The sequence below is a fragment of the Lactuca serriola genome, chromosome 3 (assembly GCF_051521515.1).
Source record: "Lactuca serriola cultivar US96UC23 chromosome 3, Lser_US96UC23_V15, whole genome shotgun sequence".
NCBI classification, from domain to species: domain Eukaryota; kingdom Viridiplantae; phylum Streptophyta; class Magnoliopsida; order Asterales; family Asteraceae; genus Lactuca; species Lactuca serriola.
The window spans coordinates 46,375,920-46,398,173 of record NC_136410.1 but is presented as its reverse complement, the minus strand read 5'-3'; the positions used below and the strand labels follow the sequence as shown (position 1 = coordinate 46,398,173).

At 36.8% G+C, this 22,254-nt stretch overlaps 1 protein-coding gene across 1 annotated transcript; it reads left to right on the top strand.

Moving 5' to 3' along the window:
* Nucleotides 1–16,385: 16,385 nt before the first annotated feature.
* Nucleotides 16,386–21,977, top strand: LOC145095203 (uncharacterized). The gene is made up of 9 exons (XM_079033126.1): nucleotides 16,386–16,446; nucleotides 16,571–16,668; nucleotides 17,697–17,789; nucleotides 17,879–17,893; nucleotides 18,298–20,861; nucleotides 20,942–21,047; nucleotides 21,132–21,720; nucleotides 21,805–21,813; nucleotides 21,883–21,977. Exons 1-9 carry the CDS (start codon nucleotides 16,386–16,388, stop codon nucleotides 21,975–21,977), a joined length of 3,630 nt encoding a protein of 1,209 aa, XP_078889252.1.
* Nucleotides 21,978–22,254: the final 277 nt, after the last annotated feature.

The window sequence follows — 22,254 nt, the reverse complement described above, 5'->3', positions numbered from 1 at the left end:
ATTAAAATTTATAAAGCGATAGCCTTAGACGACACACATTTTATTATAGGTGCCCTCCGTGTTTTTATTTTATTTTTGTTTAGACACTAATTTCAGGGCATGCAAAAATGTGTGCTGTAAATCCTTTAAATTTTAAGAGAAATGACATTATTTTTAGGGCACCTACAAATGCGCATCCTCTATCAGCGAGTGTCATTGTTTGCGCGTCATTAAAGGGCTGTTTTCTAGTAGCGAGTGCGCATTTCATAGCAGCCAAGGAGAAATGGTCTGTGGAAAAGCTTGTGAATTCTTACGTAAAGGAAGTTGTGAGGCTTCACGGTGTTCTGTTAACGATTGTATCGGATCGTGATAGCCGTTTCACCTCAAGGTTTTGGAAAAGTCTACAAGAGGAAATGGGTACCACGTTGTGTTTAAGTACAGCTTACCATCCGCAGACTGATGGTCAGAGTGAAAGAACGATACAAACACTTGAAGATATGATGAGAGCATGTACCTTGGAATTCCTAGGTAATTGGGATGAACATTTACCATTGGTAGAATTTTCCTATAATAATAGTTTTCACTCGAGCATTAAGATGCCACCTTACCAAGCTTTGTATGGACAGAAGTGTCGTAAGCCGTCTTGTTGGCTTGAGGCTGGGGAAAAGCAGTTTATGGACCGGAGATGGTTCATCAAACTGCTGAAATGTTGAAAATAATTAGGGAAAGAATGTTAGCAGCTCAAGACCGTCAAAAGAGCTATGCTGACAAGAAGCGAAGACCGATGACTTTTGAGGTTGGAGATTCGGTTTTGCTTAAAGTCTCGCTGTGGAAGGGACTTATAAGATTTGGTAAAAGGGGAAAGTTGAGTCCAAGGTTTATTGGACCGTTTAAAGTTATTTAGAGGATTGTGAACCAAGCTTACAAGCTCGAATTGCTCGAAGAACTGAATGGAATTCACAACACTTTTCATGTGTGTTATTTGAGGAAGTTCACGGGAGAAGTTCCCGACATAATTCCAATTTCTGAATTGAGAATTGATGAGAACAAAAGGTTGATTGAAGAACCAGAGGCAATTGTTGACCGAAAGACTAAGAAGTTGCGACGCAAAATGGTTGGGTTAGTGCTTGTCCGATGGAAACACACGAATGGGCCGAATCTCACCTGGGAGACGGAGAGTGACATGTTGAGTCGCTATCCGCATTTGTTTGTTGATGTGTGATTCCGGGGACGGAATCATTCTAAGGTGGAGAGAATTGTAACGCCTGTGTTTCCGGGCTTGCCATTTTTAGCAATGTAATAGTCTAGGTTAACCTTTGTAACCCATTTTGAAATAATAAGAGTGTATTATTTGAGTATTATGTGTTTTGTGCTTAATTGCTTAATTATGTGGTTTGATTAATTAAGAATATAAATAAGCGTCAAAATTTAAGTGTGAAATAAACTTGATATCTTTGGATAATGTTGTAGTAGTTGAAACGAGGTTTCCGAATATATATAAAACACCCAAATCTAACTTCGTATGAGGAAGTTATGATTTATCAAAGTTTCGGCTTAGCAGTATGCAGCCTAAAATACTCGATTTGAGATCGACAGGTTTTTAGCCGAAACAATCTAAACGAGAATCGAAGATCACGTTGATGGTATCGAAGTAATGAAAAGTTAGGCGAGAACGGACGTCAAACGAAGAAGTTGTGAATTTATAACGAAGTTTTTCTGTCCCGGCCTATTAAAAATAAATAATAAAAATAAATTTAAAATTAGCCGACGGAGTCTAAACGAAAGTTGTAGAGCGTAGTCTCACCTTCGCGTGGATATAAAGAACGTCGAAAACGGAGTTCGTATGAAGAAGATATGAATTTCCGAAGTTTATTAAATAATTTATATTTAAATTTAATCTTTAATTCCGGTATTATCCGAGGACGAGTCATCGGACTCATCCGAAGTACGCCCCGCGTACTCGTGTACGCCTCGCGTACACTGAGGATGTCGACACTCGCACTTGAGGACTTCGGATGACGAACACAGTGGCGATTTTGGACCAGTACGCCCCACGTACTCCGAGGCTCCAGCCTCCTATAAATAGGATGCGAGGGCAGCCGACTCAATTGCTATTTTTCTCTCTTCTCTCTCCCGTTTTGCATCGATTTGCGTGCCAGAAATACCCCGAAGCCCCAGCATTATTCTCGAGCCCCGAAGCAAGTCCCGAGATCCCGAAGATCCCGAGAAGTGCGGTTCCCGAGCCGAAACTCTGCCCGCGAGAAGTTCGATTTTTGTAGAGATCTTCTAGATCTGCTGAAAAATACTACTTCTGCAAGCCGTAGTGCTGTGCGATCATCTTCTGATCAAGTGAGTGTGTACTACCTTTAATAAACACGATAATAATACAAGTATGGTTCGAGTGTATTAAGTATATTGTTGTTTATATGTGTGAATGTGTATTCACTTTCTTCTATCTCATAGATATTATTTATTCTCTATGAAATACGTGTTATGTGTGTGTGTGTGTGCCTCATCTGTTATGTGAAATATGTGTTGATTAAAGCATGCTATACAGGTTTTTAAACTATGTATAAAATGTATATTTTTATCTACTAATATGTTGGGTAGAACATGGGTAGATAGTTGGTGTGTAATAAACAGATGAGAGGCCTCGTTGTTGTTTGATTTAGTCATCTAGCGGAGTTTAGATGACGACCACAGACTTTTCTAGATAGTTTTGTGGAACATTATCAGGTTCGCCACCTGTAGGTGTTAATGAACTTGGGTGTTCATTCGCTGTACTCCATCCCCCTCATGGTTGCCTTATTTGACTTATATTGCTGAGGTACCCCCGAAGCATGTGTTGTCGCCCCGATGAAATATTCTTAGACTAGGTCCCTTATGTTAGTTGTCTTAGGGACATAAAGTGAGAATAACGGGAATGGGTAATTGGGTTATTGTTGGTTGGTGGAAATTAAATATAACTATTTATTGTGGGTTGAAAACCCTATATGCTCACCAGGCTCCCAAGCCTGACCCACTCAGTTTTATTTGTATTACAGGAAGTGGCACGAGGGCATAAGATGGACGAACCATCAAGTTGTGTTGTTTACAAGTCTGTATATGTATATATTTGTTGAATGACTTGTAATGTTATCGTTTATGCTTATTGGTCTGTATCGGAACATGACACCCCGAGTTTTGATTATATAATGAAAATAAATTTCTTTTATGAAATGCTTTGGTAAACATTGTTTTATCATGTTTTGTTTTTGGGAACAAATTCTGCAACTCTTTCAAATCAAAAGGATTTACTCTTAAAATATTTTAAAAGCATAAATGAAAATCGGTCTTTTCTGGCCGAGATTTTGGGGATGTCACACAAGGGTCTACATTACATCAATGCAAAAGATAGTTTTGACAGCACAAAAGCCCTTTGAGTAGTGTAATCACTTAGTCACAGGGTCAACCTACATACAAAAGAGTTGCACCAACGCATGCTCAGAAACCTATACTACGAAGATGTGTGAGTAGTATTGAGTCCTACTCACGACGATCCTTCCCTGGTGGAGCTTGGGATGATGTCGATGCACCTTGTAGTTCTGCTAGTCTCCGCTCGTTTGCAACGATTCTCTCCTCGAGCGCTCTGTATCTTTCCCGATACTCCCTTGTTTCTGCTCGAGCAGTGAGAAGGTCCTGAATAAGTTGGTCTCGGTGGTGGGAGTCTCGTTCTAAGTTTCTGGTGTGAGCAGTGGTAGATTCTACGATGGCACTCAGCTGCCGTACCTGATCGGTCGTCATCCTACCACAGTCATCCATACTTGCTATCCGCTGAGTCATGACGGGGAGGGCTCTATCAGCCAATCCTCCGTGGATGAGGTCGTAATAACCTCGTTGGTCGCCATATGGTGACTATTGGCGTTGTTGTCGGCTCCACCTTTCGATCGTTGTTACCCAACGAGGCCCAGGCCCGTTGTATCCAAAGCGATGTGCGGGCACCCTTGCGATGTAAGGAGGGTTGAATACTTCCGGTTCTTCTTCAATTTCATTCTCAACCTTGACTATATCATCGTCTTCCTCTTCTTCTTCTTTATCTTCCTCCTCCTCTTCTTGTTCTTCGCCGGATTCCTCTTCGGTTTCTTCTTCAAGTTCTTCCTCGGGATCCTCTTCGGGTTCCTCTTCGATTTGTTGCTCGGGCTCTTGCTCGATCCATCCAGCATTTCCCTGATTGGGAATGTATGGGTCCCCTGGTAGGTGAAATCCTGCCATGTCGTCTGTACGAGAATAGGGGTGTAAATAGCATTTAGCAGTTTATAATAAAAATATTGTGCTATAGCAATCATACAAATATTCATATAATATTTTGAAAGTTTAGATTTGGTCCTTAATGCATTCCTTGTAGGGTGAAGTTAGGTTATTAGATTTGTTGCCCACCATGACTATCCCCTAGTATACGTAAATCACTCCTCGGACAGATATAGTTGATCAGGCTATATCCCTCCCAGACTTGATTCACATATACCAAGGCATACTCATGGTGCACAACTCCTCTTCTTTTAGTTTATGTTTTTCTAGTTATGACACTACGCGAGTATGTAATGCATGTATGCATACTTTTAAACGAGAAAACTATTTATTTTTCTAAAAGTATCCCCCGTTAAATGTTTTAAAATCAGAGACTTCAGTCCTAAATGTTTTTATAGTTTGTATATCTTATGTGGTTTGTATACTTAATTCACTATAAACCATGCTCTAATACCAATCTGTCACACCCCCAAACCAAGGATGGCGGAAACGTCCGGGGGTGGACTTCATGTATAGTATCATAACCACAATTGCAATAGCAATTTAAGCAAACACAACCAACATATATATATATATATATATATATATATAATTGAAAGAGTTACATCATTGTATGAGTTACATGTATCCAAATCAATTACAATATGTTGACAAATCATGAAATGTTGACGCCTTAACGTCGCATCCTCAAAATGCACTTTGATACATGTTTAGTGATTTCCTGAGAATGCAAGTTGTTTGGAAAAAAGTGTCAACAAAAAGGTTGGTGTGACATCCCCATTTTCATGGCCAGAGAAGACCGATTTGTTTATGCTTTGTTTTTAAAATCAGAGCAATCTTTTAAAGAAAACACTTGCGGAATTTGTTCCCAAAACAAAATATGATAAAAATTATCAAAGCATTTCTTTAAAGAAATGTATTTTCATTATATAACAAAATCTCGGGATGTCATGTTCCGATACAGACACATAAGCATAAACAGAACTTACATTATTTACACTAAAGATTTTACATCTCCTTTAATCTCTCCGTGAAATATATCTTCGTATCGATACCTGTGATACAAAGAAAACTGAGTGGGTCAGGCTTGGGAGCTTGATGAGCATATAGGGTTTTCAACCCACAATAATATAATTATTATATTCAACCATCAAACAATCAACTCAATTACCCATCCCTATTATTTTTCTTAGGATTTTACCCTAGGAATTCAACTACCCGTCATTCATTCATTCCTAAGGATTGACCTAAGGAATTAGCACAAACTTCCATTGCTACATAAGGCGCATCTGCCAACATTATCCTTTAAGCGCCTCTGCCACGATTACAACATTCACTATTAGGCGCATCTGCCAATATTATGCTTAAGCGCATCGGCTAGTATTATGACATTCTCTATTTGGTGCATCTACCAATATTATTCCTAAGCGCATCTGCTAGCATTATGGCATGCTCTCTGAGGTTTATCTACCAATACTATGCTTAAGTGCATCTACTAGTATTATGTCATTCTCTATTTGGTGCATCTACCAATACTATGCTTAAGCGCATCTGCTAGCATTATGACATTCTCTAATTGGTGCATCTGCCAATATCATTCTTAATCATCTTTCATACCTCATCATTTTATCACATACCAACTATCTCATCTACCCATGTTCTACCCAACATATTTGTAGATATAAAATACATATACAGTTTAACTCATTTAAAAACTATATAAAACATCCATTCCACACTCATCTCAAATAAACAACAATATATAAACACATAGCACGTATTTTATAAAAAATACTTCATACTTATGTGTTAGAAGAAAGTAACCACACACTCACCCAAACATATACTTAATACATTCAAACAATACTTGTATTATACCCGTGTTTATGAAAGGGACTATACACCCACACATATAAACAACTTTATATTATACACATAACACGTATTTTATAGCAAATACTTAATATTTATGCGTTAGAAGAAAGTAACTACACACTCACTTGATTAGAAGATGATCGGACACCACTACGACTTGTAGAAGTAGTATTCTTCGGTAGATCTGGAAGATCTTCACAAAAACCGGGCTCCTCGCGGGCAGAGCTTCGGCTCGGGAATCGCACTTCTCAGGATCTTCAGGAGCGTAAAACTTCCTTCTTAACTTGGATATGAGATCCGGGGCGTCGGGATGGCTTCGGGGGTTTACACGCAGAGCTTCGGCGCAAAAAGGAGAAGAAATGAGCAAATAAGCCCGGAACCCTCGCATCCTATTTATAGGAGGCTGAGGCCTCGTAGTACGCTGGGCGTACAGCCTTACGTGGGGCATAGGCCTCCGAAATCGTCACTGCATGCATCATCCGAAGAACTCGAGAGCGAGGGGTGTCATGCTTCGCTGTACAATGGGCGTACTTCGGATATGTCCGGTGACTCCTCTTCGGATAATATCGGATATAATAAATAAATTTAAATATTAATTATTTAATAAACTTTGAAAATTCAAATCTTCTTCATATGAACTCCATTTTCGACGTTCTTTATATCCACACGTAGGTGAGACTATACTCTACAAATTTCATTTAGACTCCGTTGGCTAATTTTGAATTTATTTTTACTATTTAATTTTAGTAGGCCGGGACAGGAAAACTCCGTTATAAAATCATAACTTCTTCATCCGATGTCCGTTTTCGCCTATCTTTTTATAATTTTACTACAATTAACGAGATCTTCGATTCTCGTTTAGATTGTTTCGGCTAAAAACCGCTCGATCTCAAATCGAGTATTCGGGCTGCACATCGCTAAGTCGAAACTTAGAAAAATCATAACTTCCTCATACGAAGTCAGATTTGGACGTTCTTTATATGCACTGAAACCTTGTAACATATACTATAACATAGTTAATATTATTCATTCTAAATAATCTTTCATCAAAAATTCATTTTTGACGCCTATCGTCTCTAAATTGACTAGCCCGGATCTACAGGCGTTACAATTATCTCCCTCTTAGGATGATTATGTCCCGGAATCGATCATCAACGAAATAGGACTTGCATAACGATTCCACACGTTATTTATTCATCCTAGGTAATAACCGTAACTTCTATGTTTCCTCAAAAGAGTATTTAACTCTATGGCTTTCTTGACCGCAGAAGATGCCCAATCTTGCATCTGATTGTCGTACTATATTGTACTTTCGATTGTAACCTTCAACTTACCAAATAAGTCCTTATTGTGGACTCCTTCTCCTTCTTAGGATAAATACTTTCCTTTATCTATTGTAACAAACCGATGGGTTGTGCTCTATTGACCTCTCATCGCACAATGCAACGCTTAGACTCGGTCTTTTTAAAGTTAAATTCCAGAATGGAATATACCTTCCTTCATATTCTAATGTGATATAATCACATTTCAGCATGTAGCATTTCTAGCTACAAACTTTATGAACGACGAGTGTGATACCAATGACTGCATTAACTTCAATCTCTGACTTATGTCCGATGTTACTTCGAACTTGGTTCTTTGAACCACGTAACATACTCACCGTAGTCGGACTTAATTTGAATATGACCACTAGGTTCGGATTAACAATCATCTTGCTAGTCACTACCGAAACAAGGGTAATGACACACTTGAACAAAACGGAATCAATTACTAGCTTCTTGGTAACCTTGTGACTTTCCCTGATCCAAGTGCGAGTCCTGTTTACGGTAGTATATGCATCTACTACCTTTCACACCTACTCATACTCGTTCCAAGTATTGTCCCGCAGTCGACCAAGTCACCATATAAGAAGATCAGACAGTCATTCAACACATGAGTTAGCAAAACTAGGTTTTATATTAATTCCTTGAAACTATTACATAAAAGTTCAAGTTCACCCTATACTATGCCTCTAATAGGCTACATACGTGATACTTTTCATATCGATATTTTATAACTTGATCTTTAGATATAAGATCCTTATTCCTGATTACTTGCATTGCCATCTGCTTCATCAAGGATCATTTCAAATGCTCTTGCCTTTAGCTTTGGCGGCGCCTCTAGCCTTGCTGCTTAATTTTTCCTTGGGCAGTCTTGCTTGAAGTGCCCCTCTTCTTTACATTCGGAACACACCTTTTTGTTGAAAATACATTCATCGGCGTAGTGCCCATTCTTTCCACACTTGAAACATGTCACCTCCACGCCACATTTTCCTGAGTGCTTCTTCTTGCACTTATCGCACCACCTTGCCTCATCCCTTCCTCCTCCTCCAGACTTCGAGAATTTTCTTTTCTCATTAGAACCTGAAGTTCCTTCTAACTTTCTCTTCTCCCCAACTTCAACCTTACTGTCAGTCCTCCCCTTGATCATATTCACAACGGACTTGGCAGCCCAAATAGCTGCCTCTAGAGTAGGTGCCTGATGCACTGGCACCGCATACTCCCAAGGGAGTCCTTTTGCGTACCGGTCGACTTTAGTCAGTTCGTCTGGGACGATGCACAAAGCAAACTTCATCTTGTCTGTGAAGGCATTAGTGTATTCATCCACTGACATGCTGCCTTTCTTTAATATCAGAAATTTGTTCTCCAACTGTAGCAGGTTTTGGGCCGAGCAGAACTTGCACTTGAATTGCACCAAGAACTCTGCCCAGGTTAGTTGCAGTGGCTCATTAGGGCTTAGGATCTTCCATAGAGTATTCCACTATCGAACGACTCCACCTTCGGAACTGACGCACTACATAGATAGTCTGCAACTTGCCTCTGCAGCCACAAGTCATGAAGGCTAACTCCATTTCTGAGATCCATTCCATAACTCCAATCGGATCCTCCTTTCCATTGAAGGTCGATGGTTTGCAAGTTAGAAAGTCCTTGTACTTGCATCCCATTCCATCATTCCTTCCATCATGGTTGTGTTGCCTAACTATCGGTGGGTTGGCTTGACCAATAGACCCACTGAAGTTTCCACCTTCCGAGTGCCCTTCATTTAATTCAGGCTCTTCCACACGAATTGACAGTTCTTCATGATTCTATTGAAGCAACTGCCTAGTCTCCTCCATTTGACGATCCAACATCGTTTGAATCATCAATTGTACACCAGCCATTGTCATCGGCTCAGGTGCTGCTGCTACGACAGGTATTTGCTCAATCACTGGTGGTTGATTCCTGTTTTCATCAGCATTTCCAACTCCACTTCTTGTTCTCACCATTTTTGATCTACACACCGAATAAGGTGAAATTAGATCCTCATTCATGATAGATATTCAAATCGTCCTTATCACTCCGAAACGTTTATATGCTAGTTCTAATATCGTAGCCATACGCTTAGAATCCTAAACACATAAGGTTTCCAGATCCGGTCGGCAACAGACCATAGATCTGAACAAATAATAGCATCAATATATCTATTACACAAAACATTTTGCACATAAAAGCATTTCAGGCATCATTCCTAAAATAAACTAGTGCTTGTGTCAATTTAGGTGTACTACCTAACATATTTTAGACACACTCCTCACAATCATTACTTAGACTTCTAAGTTTAAGTCTAGAAATTTCCTACAAATTCCTAGTTCGCTTAAACTAATGCTCTGATACCAACTGTGACATCCTCATTTTCACGGCCAGAAAAGACCGATTTGTTTATGCTTTGTTTTTAAAATCAGAGTAATCTTTTAAAGAAAACAGTTGCGGAATTTGTTCCCAAAACAAAATATGATAAAAATTATCAAAGCATTTCTTTAAAGAAATGTATTTTCATTATATAACAAAATCTCGGGATGTCATGTTCCGATACAGACACATAAGCATAAACAGAACTTACTTTATTTACACTAAAGATTTTACATCTCCTTTAATCTCTCCATGAAATATATCTTCGTATCGATACCTGTGATACAAAGAAAACTGAGTGGGTCAGGCTTGGGAGCTTGATGAGCATATAGGGTTTTCAACCCACAATAATATAATTATTATATTCAACCATCAAACAATCAACTCAATTACCCCTCCCTATTATCTTTCTTAGGATTTTACCCTAGGAATTCAACTACCCGTCATTCATTCATTCATAAGGATTGACCTATGGAATTAGCACAAACTTCCATTGCTACATAAGGCGCATTTGCCAACATTATCCTTTAAGCGCCTCTGCCACGATTACGACATTCACTATTAGGCGCATCTGCCAATATTATCTTTAAGCACATCTGCTAGTATTATGACATTCTCTATTTGGTGCATCTACCAGTATTATTCCTAAGCGCATCTGCTAGCATTATGGCATGCTCTTTTAGGTTCATCTACCAATACTATGCTTAAGTGTATCTACTAGTATTATGTCATTCTCTATTTGGTGCATCTACCAATACTATGCTTAAGCGCATCTGCTAGCATTATGACATTCTCTAATTGGTAAATCTGCCAATATCATTCTTAATCATCTTTCATACCTCATCATTTTATCACATACCAACTATCTCATCTACCCATGTTCTACCCAACATATTTGTAGATATAAAATACAAATACAGTTTAACTCATTTAAAAACTATATAAAACATCCATTCCACACTCATCTCAAATAAACAACAATATATAAACACATAGCACGTATTTTATAACAAATACTTCATATTTATGTGTTAGAAGAAAGTAACCACACACTCACCCAAACATATACTTAATACATTCAAACAATACTTGTATTATACCCGTGTTTATGAAAGGGACTATACACCCACACATATAAACAACTTTATATTATACACATAACACGTATTTTATAGCAAATACTTAATATTTATGCGTTAGAAGAAAGTAACTACAGACTCACTTGATTAGAAGATGATCGGACAGCACTACGACTTGTAGAAGTAGTATTCTTCGGTAGATCTGGAAGATCTTCACAAAAACCGGGCTCCTCGCGGGCAGAGCTTCGGCTCAGGAATCGCACTTCTCGGGATCTTCGGGAGCGTAAAACTTCCTTCTTAACTTGGATATGAGATCCGGGGCGTCGGGATGGCTTCGGGGGTTTACACGCAGAGCTTCGGCGCAAAAAGGAGAAGAAATGAGCAAATAAGCACGAAACCCTCGCATCCTATTTATAGGAGGCTGAGGCCTCGTAGTACACTAGGCGTACAACCTTACGCGGGGCGTAGGCCTCCGAAATCATCACTGCATGCGTCATCCGAAGAACTCGAGTGCGAGGGGTGTCATGCTTCGCGGTACGCTGGGCGTACTTCGGCTATGTCCGGTGACTCCTCTTCGGATAATATCGAATATAATAAATAAATTTAAATATTAATTATTTAATAAGCTTTGAAAATTCATATCTTCTTCATATGAGCTTCGTTTTCAACGTTCTTTATATCCACGCGTAGATGAGACTACGCTCTACAACTTTCGTTTAGACTCTGTTGGGTAATTTTGACTTTATTTTTATTATTTAATTTTAGTAGGCCAGGACAGGAAAACTCCGTTATAAAATCATAACTTCTTCATCTGACGTCCATTTTCGCCTATCTTTTTATCGTTTTACTACAATTAACGAGATCTTTGATTCTCGTTTAGATTGTTTCGGCTAAAAACCGCTCGATCTCAAATCGAGTATTCGGGCTGCACACCGCTAAGTCGAAACTTAGAAAAATCATGACTTCCTCATACGAAGTCAGATTTGGACGTTCTTTATATGCACGGAAACCTTGTAACATATACTATAACTTAGTTAAGATTATTCATTCTAAATAATCTTTCATCAAAAATTCATTTTTGACGCACTACAAGAAAAAAGGCCTTTTACGACGCGCAAAATACGACGCTCATTGATCTATGTTACGCAAGAGAGAGTGACATTAAAAAAATGTCATCTCTTCAAAAAATTTAAGTATATATGTCGCGTTTTATTGAGTGTCTTTAGAGTTAGTGTCTAATGTAAAAAACTTAAAAACACGGAGGGCACTTAATGTAAAATGTGCGCCGTCTCAAAGTGTCGCATTATAATTTTAGTGAAAGTCGCGCATCTGTTCACAAAAATCGAGGTTACTAACAAAATATCTAACACTCACTATTCATCAGTCACTTCACTCTCTACTACGATTCTATCGACGGTGAGACCTCGACTCGCCTTCCCTTGCAGACAACGTCTCCTCCTCCGATCGTTAGGTTACTTCTCTGGCTGATTTCGCCTCGCCGACGATCGTGGGTTCAACTGACATCATTGGAGACTGCTAAAATTTACGTGCCCTAGGTCCGATTAAGGTGTTCCTGTTGAACCGATCATCGACCCAAGTGAGCTTCCCGGTTGGCCATATAACGTTGTAACAAAAGAGAAAGAGCAGAAGAAAGTCGAGACAAGGGGAAGAAGCGCCTGGTAGCCATGAATCTGATGCTAAGTTGAACACATTCAAGGGTTTCTCACCTACTGAAGCTTCTCAAGTCGAACACAAGGTAAAATCTCAAGCTTCTCAAGTTATATGTAATGTTTTTATCCCCTTCTTTCATCTTGCGAACATTTTCTCTACTTTTTATCCCAAACTTTCACCTTGTTCTCAAGGTGAAGAAAGGATTAGCTAACCGTGTATACATAATGACAGTTGCCTAAGAAAAGAGTCGAAAAATCCCTCAAAATACTCTTAATCTAACTCCCCTGTGAGATGTTTCTCTTCAGGTTCTTCGAACCCTGGTCTGGTAGAACATAATTTTTTATGTTTTCTGATTGTACTTATGAAATTATGAAATCATGTTGTATCTTTCATTTCGATTGGGTGTATGTATGGACGATTTGTAATAGGGATTGAGATTATGAAATCATGGTTGAAGCATTCATTAAACCCTAAATGTAGATGTCTGAGTCTAGATTTATTTTTTAACTGTTGAGAAATTCTGCAAGGACACTTGATCTTCTTAAGAACATAGAAAAAAGTTCTAAGTTGTTTCACTTAATTAGTCAAAAAGCATCTTATTCTGGAACCAAAAGACTAGTTAGAGCATATTAAACATTGAAAGTGTATGTATTTATGAAATCAGCCATTGATTCATTTTGCATTTTGATCATCACACAACCTCTTTGATAGAAACCAAAATCCAATAATAGATAAATGAAACTCAAATATGAGATATATAGATCTAGGAAGCTATTTGATTACTAAATGGAAATAAGAACAAATCAGAAAGGAAATCCAAATAATTATCCTCCTGCCCTAATCAGAAAAGTTCTCTCAAGAGAAACTTCCTGCACAAAGACCAAGTCGATAATCAAAGTTACAAAATACTAAATGATTCAATACTCTTAAGAATTAAAAATCTATAAAAAGCTTGCCTGTTTGTTTAAAGCATCCAAAGTTTCTTCATTGAGGTCATTACCAGCAGTGATTCCAGTCTTTCCAAACCTCGGAACTCCAAATTCCATTCCAATTATTTCAAAGAACTTTCTTTTGTCACATGAAAGATAAGCAAGATCACCAAAATCCAACCGAATTCCCTTTGCTTTATACCTATACAAATAAATACATCAATTAACATATTAATTATTATCATTAAAGTTTAAACCTTGTGTATCATAAAATAGAAAAAGACAATAATACCCTAGATCATTTAGTGCTAGAAGAACAACACAGAAGTTAGGAACACCACTCTTCATCACTGTGTGTGAAGGTTGGATCTTCCAAAAAAAATCACGTATTAAAAACCCACCCAACAATCTTTCTCCGAACTGGGTATCAACTATCAGGTTAGAGCTGCTACTCTCCACCAATACCAGCAACCATTGCAATCATCAAGGTGCGTTCATTGGAGAGTGCAACCCAATTGTTTTATCCCTCCGATGCCTTTCAGATATAATATTTGCTAATTTGCTGTCATCATCTGAGCTTCCCAGTCTTCCACGAACACCCTTTCGAATCAAAAGATGTAAAATACCCCGATTACCCTTTCTATCTCTCTTTATCTGTGGGTGTGTTTGCAAAAATAGAAATAAACCTCTTTGATTTCGAATTTCATTATCTCACCTCTTCATCACTTCTATAACCGTCCCTCTCCCTCTAAATGAGAAATCTTTGTTGATTAGATCTGAAAAGCGGAGGAAGAGAAAAGACATCATGAACCTCGGAAAAATTTGACCAGGTAATACTTGTCTTATGTTTTACTTCATATATGTTCTTCTGTTACGCCTATTCCACTCCGATCCCAACTTAATTTTCCAACATAGTTAAGGTTTCACATAGTTGCTCTCGACTTGTGTTTTTGTTGGAAATATTTTAATTAAACTACTACGTTTGTTAACATCTTTGATTTTTTTGGAAGATCCAACCTTCACACACAATGAAAAAAAAATTATCTGATAAGTGTTTGCTGACATGCAAACTACGTGGCATGTACTTGGCAAATTATTAAAAGGTTAAGGTCATATAATAACTCACGTATTTGTACTTTCTTACATATATTTTTTAGTTAAAATACTTCAGGCCTCAAGTATTTTATGCAAAAAAAATAATCCCTGTCAATTTTCATCACATACAAAAAATTTCAGGAGTGAAAATGTAACACCCAATGCACAAAGACCAAATTACCCTTTGCCTAATGCCTACCTTTTGCTTATGACTACCTTCAGCAGTTTGTTTTGTTTCAATAACAGTGCTACGTAGGGATGTTTCTGCATAAGAGCAAAACAGATATACTCTATCAATACCACCATCTTGAAGGTCCATTCTTTATCACATTCTCTATCAATACCACCATCTTGAAGTAGAGGCTTGTAAATAATGATATACTCATCAGACTTATCATATTCAATTTTCAAATAGGTGCATAATTTGCAAAAAAAGACAAACACAAAACTGCTAGCTAAAGAAAATTCTGATTTTATTGCAACAAATCTTCTGGCTACAAACAAACAAAACATTCATCTCATCGATCTTGTTAAAAATAAAGTCGATTCTTTGCCTTAATACAAAGCCAATTAATAATTGTTCATGTTTGTATATCAATAACAACTCTTTATTAGTTGATTGTACTAAGATATAACACCAATAAACATCAACCACTAGACAATTCAATTCAACAGTGGAACAGGGAACCAAAATAACATTGTGATCCGGAGGTTTAGGAGGTATTAATTCCCCTAAAGCATACAAACCTCTGTATGAAGAATGAACTAACTCTATATGTTTTTCCAATTGGACTCCAAAGCTGTACAAGGCTTCATTTGTTAAGCCTCCTATTAGCCCCTTAGATGGATCATTGACTCCTTGCGTGGAGATATCTGAAGTTGATTTAACTTCACTGACAAACACCCATGTACCAATCTCAGTAGAGAAGAGTAGTTTAATCTTACACCTAGGCTTATCAAGGTAGACCGAGTTATAAATAGATGGCAAGGAGATTGCAGGTACAATCAATCCTCCTGAATTGTAGTATTTAGCTTGCATGTGGGTCGATGAAAACAGAAAGCACACAATATTACAATTCGGTCCCTCCACTTTTCCCTTGTTTTCAAAGAAGATCCATTCTTTTGGCTAATGGCTACTTCCAAACATACATACATACATAATACATAGCCACACACATGTTCAATTCTTTTGGTCTCTCACACCTTTCTAAAACCAAAATATATACACCAACTTATCTTACTATCTTGTTTTATGAATATTAGTATTAAACCACTTTACAATGTTTATTTACAGCCAAGGGTCAGATTCAAAAACTACATTAAAACATGGGTTCTTAAATAATTATAATTTGTATAAACATGAGCATGCCTAATAAGGCAAGCCTATCTTCAACTTCTTTTCTGTACACCTGTATCAAACCACTGCCATCTGTAACTTGAAGCTTCCCATTTAACATTGTCTTGTATTCATCATCTGTAACTTGAAGCTTCTCATTAAACATTGAAAGTGTATGTATTTATGCTTCTAACTATTTTTGCTTGTAGGACTATTGGCAAGAGGATTAAAAGTGCATTGATCTGGGTGGTAACTACAGCTGTATGTGGCTTGGTGCTGTGCATATTATACGGTTAGTATCTCCTCCAATTATTAATTTATTCTTACAAGAAACATTTTCACTTATGATCAAATGCAATTAGGAGTAGAACCTACTTTTAGTCATTTAGAAGGTTGATGTCCCTGGTTTCCCATGCAAGTAGGTATGATGGGCACTGCCAAAAAAATTAGCTTACATGGCAAAAATTACTATTCTAGCTTTGCATTTTGTATACTTATAATAGGATTGATGAATGAGATGTTTCTAGGCTTTGACATAATCTGACTGTGGTTTGTACACTAAATGGTGTTCGTTAATTTTTTTCATAATTGTGCATTGCAATATGCATGTAGTTACAATGAGTTACAATTTTTTGTTACTTGCTGCAGGCTCAAAGGGTGATAAAGCAACAGTTTCTGCTATAAATTACACTGATATTCCACATACTCAGGTAAGAAAAGGAATTTATTTTTAATCTATCTATTTTTTAGGGTACATAAGTTTTTTATTTTTCATTTTCTAATATAGATTCTATTATATTATTTTGATTAAAAATTCACTTTTGTGAATATTCGTTTAAAATATCCAAGCCTTTTTAACTTAACATTAAAAACAATCAAAAGCCTAACATATATTGTACATACTTTACAATAAATACATATAACATATAGCTCAACAGAATGAGATTAAAAAGAATGTCATCCAAAAAGCTTCTTGCTACTCTACAAGCAATACATATAACACCTGCACCTCTTCTTTTCTAACAGATCCATCATGTTCACCCTTTAACAGGATTCATACAAATCAATTCAATCATATTATAACAAAAACAATAATTAATCTATAACTAAACTTATTACAGATTCTAAAAACAACCTTGAGAAACAGAGAGTTTACCTGTGATGAAAATTTTATAACAAAAACAATAATTACTCACCCTTTCACAGGATTCATACAAATCAATTCAATCATCTTTAAATAATAATAAAATGATAATTAATCGACTTGTGATGAAAATTTTACTAACCTCAATCTCCCACATTAAATCAGGAATGGAAACAAGTAGAAACATCAACTCATTAACCAACAAAGACAGAAGAGAAAGAAAGAAAGAAAAAAACAACAAAGAACAGCCATACCTATAGATCTTAGGTACTCACCCTTTAACAGGATTCATACAAATCAATTCAATCATATTATAACAAAAACAATAATTAATCTATAACTAAACTTATTACAGATTCTAAAAACAACCTTGAGAAACAGTTACCTGTGATGAAAATTTTATAACAAAAACAATAATTACTCACCCTTTCACAGGATTCATACAAATCAATTCAATCATCTTTAAATAATAATAAAATGATAATTAATCGACTTGTGATGAAAATTTTACTAACCTCAATCTCCCACATTAAATCAGGAATGGAAACACCACTATAAATTAACCAACAAACATAAATATTTATACATTTGTAGAAACATCAACTCATTAACCAACAAAGACAGAAGAGAAAGAAAGAAAGAAAAAAACAACAAAGAACAGCCATACCTATAGGAACTTCTTATGTAGTATTAATCACAATTAACATCAAACATAAATATTTATACATTTTTAGAATGTAACTGTCAACTGACAGTTAATACCTAATTTTAAACAGATTGACCACCCAAGGGTATAAAGGTCAAACCCATAAATTATGAAATAACGGGTTTGCAGGTGGTTTTGTGCTGGACACATGTTTAGCCCATTTCTAACTTTAAAATTTCTGCAAAAAAGATCATATTCAAAATTTTAAAAGTATTTCTAATTTTCAAATTTCTGTAAAAGTTCATAAAATTTTATAACAAACACATAAAAATATTCAAACAAGCTGAAAAAGTAACTGGATGCTGAAAAAGTAAATGATAACCTATACAGTTTTGTTCCCTGCTTCAGTTTTGTCACTGTACAGTTTTGGCCCCTGTATAATTTTTTTGTCCCTGTATAGTTTTGGCCCTGTACAGTTTTGTTTTTGCATAGTTTTTGTCCCTAAACATGCGTAATCATTATTGCTTTAAATGTTAAATAATTATGTAGGTTGGCAACAAATGTTTAATGGATAAATCATGGATTTCCTCTAGTAGATTATCAAATGCATATGATGAAGGTGTGAATGCTTTTCTAGAGTTTGCACAAACTAATAATCCAAAGTTAGATGTTATTCCATGCCCTTGTGTAAATTGCATCAATTTGTGTCACCACTCAATTGACAATGTCCGTTATCATTTGTTTGCCCACGGCTTCGATGAGAATTATAAGATTTGGTCTTTCCATGGAGAAAAACAACCCAATAGTGATTCTAGATGCCCTAACAATTCCATTCCTCCTGATGCTATTTATACAAAGGATATGCTTCATGATGCCTTCAAATACGTAGACGATGAACCTGATTCGTTGAAATCACTTCTTGAAGAGTGTGATAAGCCACTTTATGTAGGGTCAAAGTATAATGCACTTAGTGGATTATTGAAATTCCAACATTTGAAGGGTCAATTTGGATGGTCTGATGCTAGTTTTGATGCTTTGTTGTCTGTCCTAAAAGATATCTTACCATCAAACAATACCATCCCTAGCTCGATATATGAGTCCAAGAAGTTGCTAAAAGGAGTAGGTCTACAATATGAGAAGATTCATGCATGTGAAAATGATTGTGTTCTATTCTGGAAAGAACATAAAGATGCTTCTCATTGTCCAACTTGTGGCACTTCTCGTTGGAAGAAGAATTCCAAAAACGTACCTTCAAAAGTTTTGTGGTATTTTCCTATCATCCCTAGATTTAGAAGAATGTTTTCAATACCACAAATTGCTCATGACTTAACTTGGCATGCACAAGGTCGGGTCAATAGTGGGAAGCTTACTCATCCTCGCGATACCCCTTCTTGGAAGCTTGTTGATAACACGTGGAAAGAATTCGGACAGGAAAAACGAAATCTTAGATTAGCCTTGTCTGCTGATGGTATCAATCCACACAAGTCATTAAGTTCCAAGCATAGTTGTTGGCCAATTATCCTAATAACATATAATCTACCCCCTTATTTGTGTATGTCAAGAAAATTCATGATGTTGACTCTGTTGATATCCGGGCCAAACCAACCTGGTAACAATATTGATGTCTACTTGGCACCATTGATAGAAGATCTAAAGCTCTTGTGGGAAACTGGCGTTGAGACTTTTGATTCTCATAAGAAAGAATACTTCAATTTAAGAGCAATATTACTTTGGACTATAAGTGATTTTCCCGCGTATGGTAATCTTTCGGGGTGTGTTACCAAAGGTTATTATGCTTGTCCAATATGTTCAAAGAATACTTGTTCACAATGGTTGCCAAAGTCCAAAAAAGTATGCTTCCTTGGGCATAGAAGATTCCTACCACTTGAACATCCTTTTCGCAAAAGAAAAAAACATTTCAACAATCAACAGGAGCACGATTTTATGCCACAACCATCATCAGCTGAAGAGATTTATGACTATCTGGCGGGATTTGAGACTACATGGGGTAAGAAGATAAAGCCAAAGAAGGTAGTATCAAAGAAGGTAGGATCAAAGAAGATAAAGTTAAAGAAGATAAAGTCAAGGAAGGGAGTGTCAAAGAAGGAAACGCCAAAGAAGGAGAAGACAAAGAAGAAAAAAGAAAGTATCGACGAGAGATCTAAATTTTGGCATAAAAAGTCAATTTTTTTTGAACTTGAATATTGGAAGAAGTTGCCTGTTCGGCATCAGTTAGATCTCATGCACATAGAAAAAAATGTGACCGAGAGTGTTTATGGGACAGCGTTGAATTTGCCTCACAAGACGAAGGATGGATTAAAAGCACGACAAGATCTTGAAGCGTTGGGCATCAAGACTGAATTACGACCTGAACCAAAAGGGGATCGACATTGGCTTCCGCCTGCCAAGTACACATTGAATTCTGCAGAGAAACATCTATTTTATGAAACCCTGTCTAACATAAAAGTTCCTTATGGGTATTGCTCTAATTTCAAGAATCTCGTGTCGGATGATGTTTCAAAGATGAATGGTTTGAAGTCTAATGATTGCCATGTACTAATGCAACAACTTCTTCCATTTGCAATCAAAGGGGTGTTAGATGTGAAGGTGCGGAGAACAATCCTAAGCCTGTGTCATTTTTTCAATGAGTTGTGTAGTAAAGTTGTTGATGTTAGTAAGCTAGGCAAGTTGCAAAGTGACATCGTATTAACATTATGTTTGTTAGAGAAGTACTTTCCTCCTTCATTTTTCGATGTCATGACTCACTTGATGGTGCATTTAGTTAGAGAGGTGAGGTTGTGTGGCCCGGTTCATTTTAGGTGGATGTATCCATTTGAGAGATACATGAAAACACTTAAAGGGTATGTAAGAAATCATCATCGACCCGAGGGTTGCATTGCAGAGTGTTATGTGGCAGAGGAGGCCTTAGAATTTTGTTCAGACTACTTAAAAAACAAGAAATCAATTGGCAATCCTCATGAGCGTGTTGATGAAAGAATCCGCAGTGGCAAGCCTTTATCAAAGGCTACAATTGATGCTGTAGATGCTCAGTTACTTGATCAAGCTCATCTTTATGTATTACGAAACACTGCTGTTGTGGAGCCGTATATAGAGTAAGAATTACATGAAACTGTATACTCTTATACCATTATCTATCATATAAAACATTCTTTTAACTTGTAATACACTTCAGGCAGCATATGTTGGAATTGAAGGATCTGAACCCCCGTCATGCTCGCAAGAGTACATGGTTGCAGAGCCAACATAGTCGGACATTTATTAGTTGGTTTAAGAAAGAGGTTTGTTTTTAAAATAAGAATGTTAGAATTACAATATTTTTAATTATTTTTTTGAATTACATTAATTATATATTTTTCTATTAGGTTGGAAAACGTTTGGCTAACGGGGAAGATATTTGTGATGATGTTCGTTGGTTGGCCAAAGGGCCTAATTTTGCTGTTACTAAATATAGCGGTTTTGCCATAAATGAATATCATTTTCATACAGCATCTCGAGATGAGTCTAGAACAACTCAATGCAGTGGAGTGTCTTTAGTTGCACATACCATGCAGATTGCTAGTGCAAAAGACTCCAATCCTGTGTATGGTGCTGTAACTTACTTCGGCCGTATAAAGGAGATATGGGATCTTAATTATCACATGTTTAGTATTCCTGTATTCATGTGTGATTGGGTTGATAGTCGTGGAGTAAAAAAGGATGATTTAGGATTCACGGTAGTTAACTTTGATAGGCTTGGTCAAAAGTCTGAACCCTTCGTATTAGCTAGTCAAGTCAAACAGGTTTTTTATGTTCAAGATCAAGAAGATGAGAATTTGCATGTTGTTGGATTCACACCTCATAGGATGTACAAGTATGGATCAAATGGTGAAACTGATGATATGTTGGAATTTGATGTTACTTTTGATTTAACACAAGACTCCGCTTTATTAGACCTTGATGATGATTTTTTGTGTACGCGTCCGGATGGCGAGGGCATATTAGTTTAAATAATTATTTTTGCAGAATAATAAAGTTTTTGGTATGTTTTTATTTCAGATTTTGAATGTGATTAATCAATGTCCAACTGCAACAAATAACAACGTACTTAATTTAATTTGAATCTTGTTGAAACAGGTTGTGTTTTTGTGACATGGAATCAGATTCAGCTTCTGATCACGAGGACTCCAAACAAAGAGGTCCGACAACAAAGACAAAAGCTAATAAAGTGAAGCTTGTAATAACTTACAATAAAAAAAGTGTCCCGGTTGGAAAGGAAGCCACAAAACTGTCTACTTTTGAGGGTTTGGTTGCAAGAACAATGGTTCCCATAACATATGACTCGTGGCTGGAAGTTGGTGAGGAAGTAAGGGAAGGATTATGGCAATATGTTTTGGTAAGTCTCTGTTTTCTTCCTGTTATTACCTTTGTTCAGATATGTTTTTGTCCCTGTTTTTGTCCCTGTTCAGATTTGTTTTTGAACCAACCTTTTTTTTATGTTTCAGGAAA

Bases quoted from the DNA above. Each gene is read 5' to 3' on its own strand.
- LOC145095203 (XM_079033126.1), top strand. From the start codon at position 16,386: ATGGGCACTGCCAAAAAAATTAGCTTACATGGCAAAAATTACTATTCT. The intron at 16,669-17,696 runs GTAAGAAAAGGA...ATACATTTGTAG, and splicing joins CTGATATTCCACATACTCAG to AAACATCAACTCATTAACCA. The intron at 21,048-21,131 runs GTTTGTTTTTAA...TTTTTCTATTAG, and splicing joins TTAGTTGGTTTAAGAAAGAG to GTTGGAAAACGTTTGGCTAA.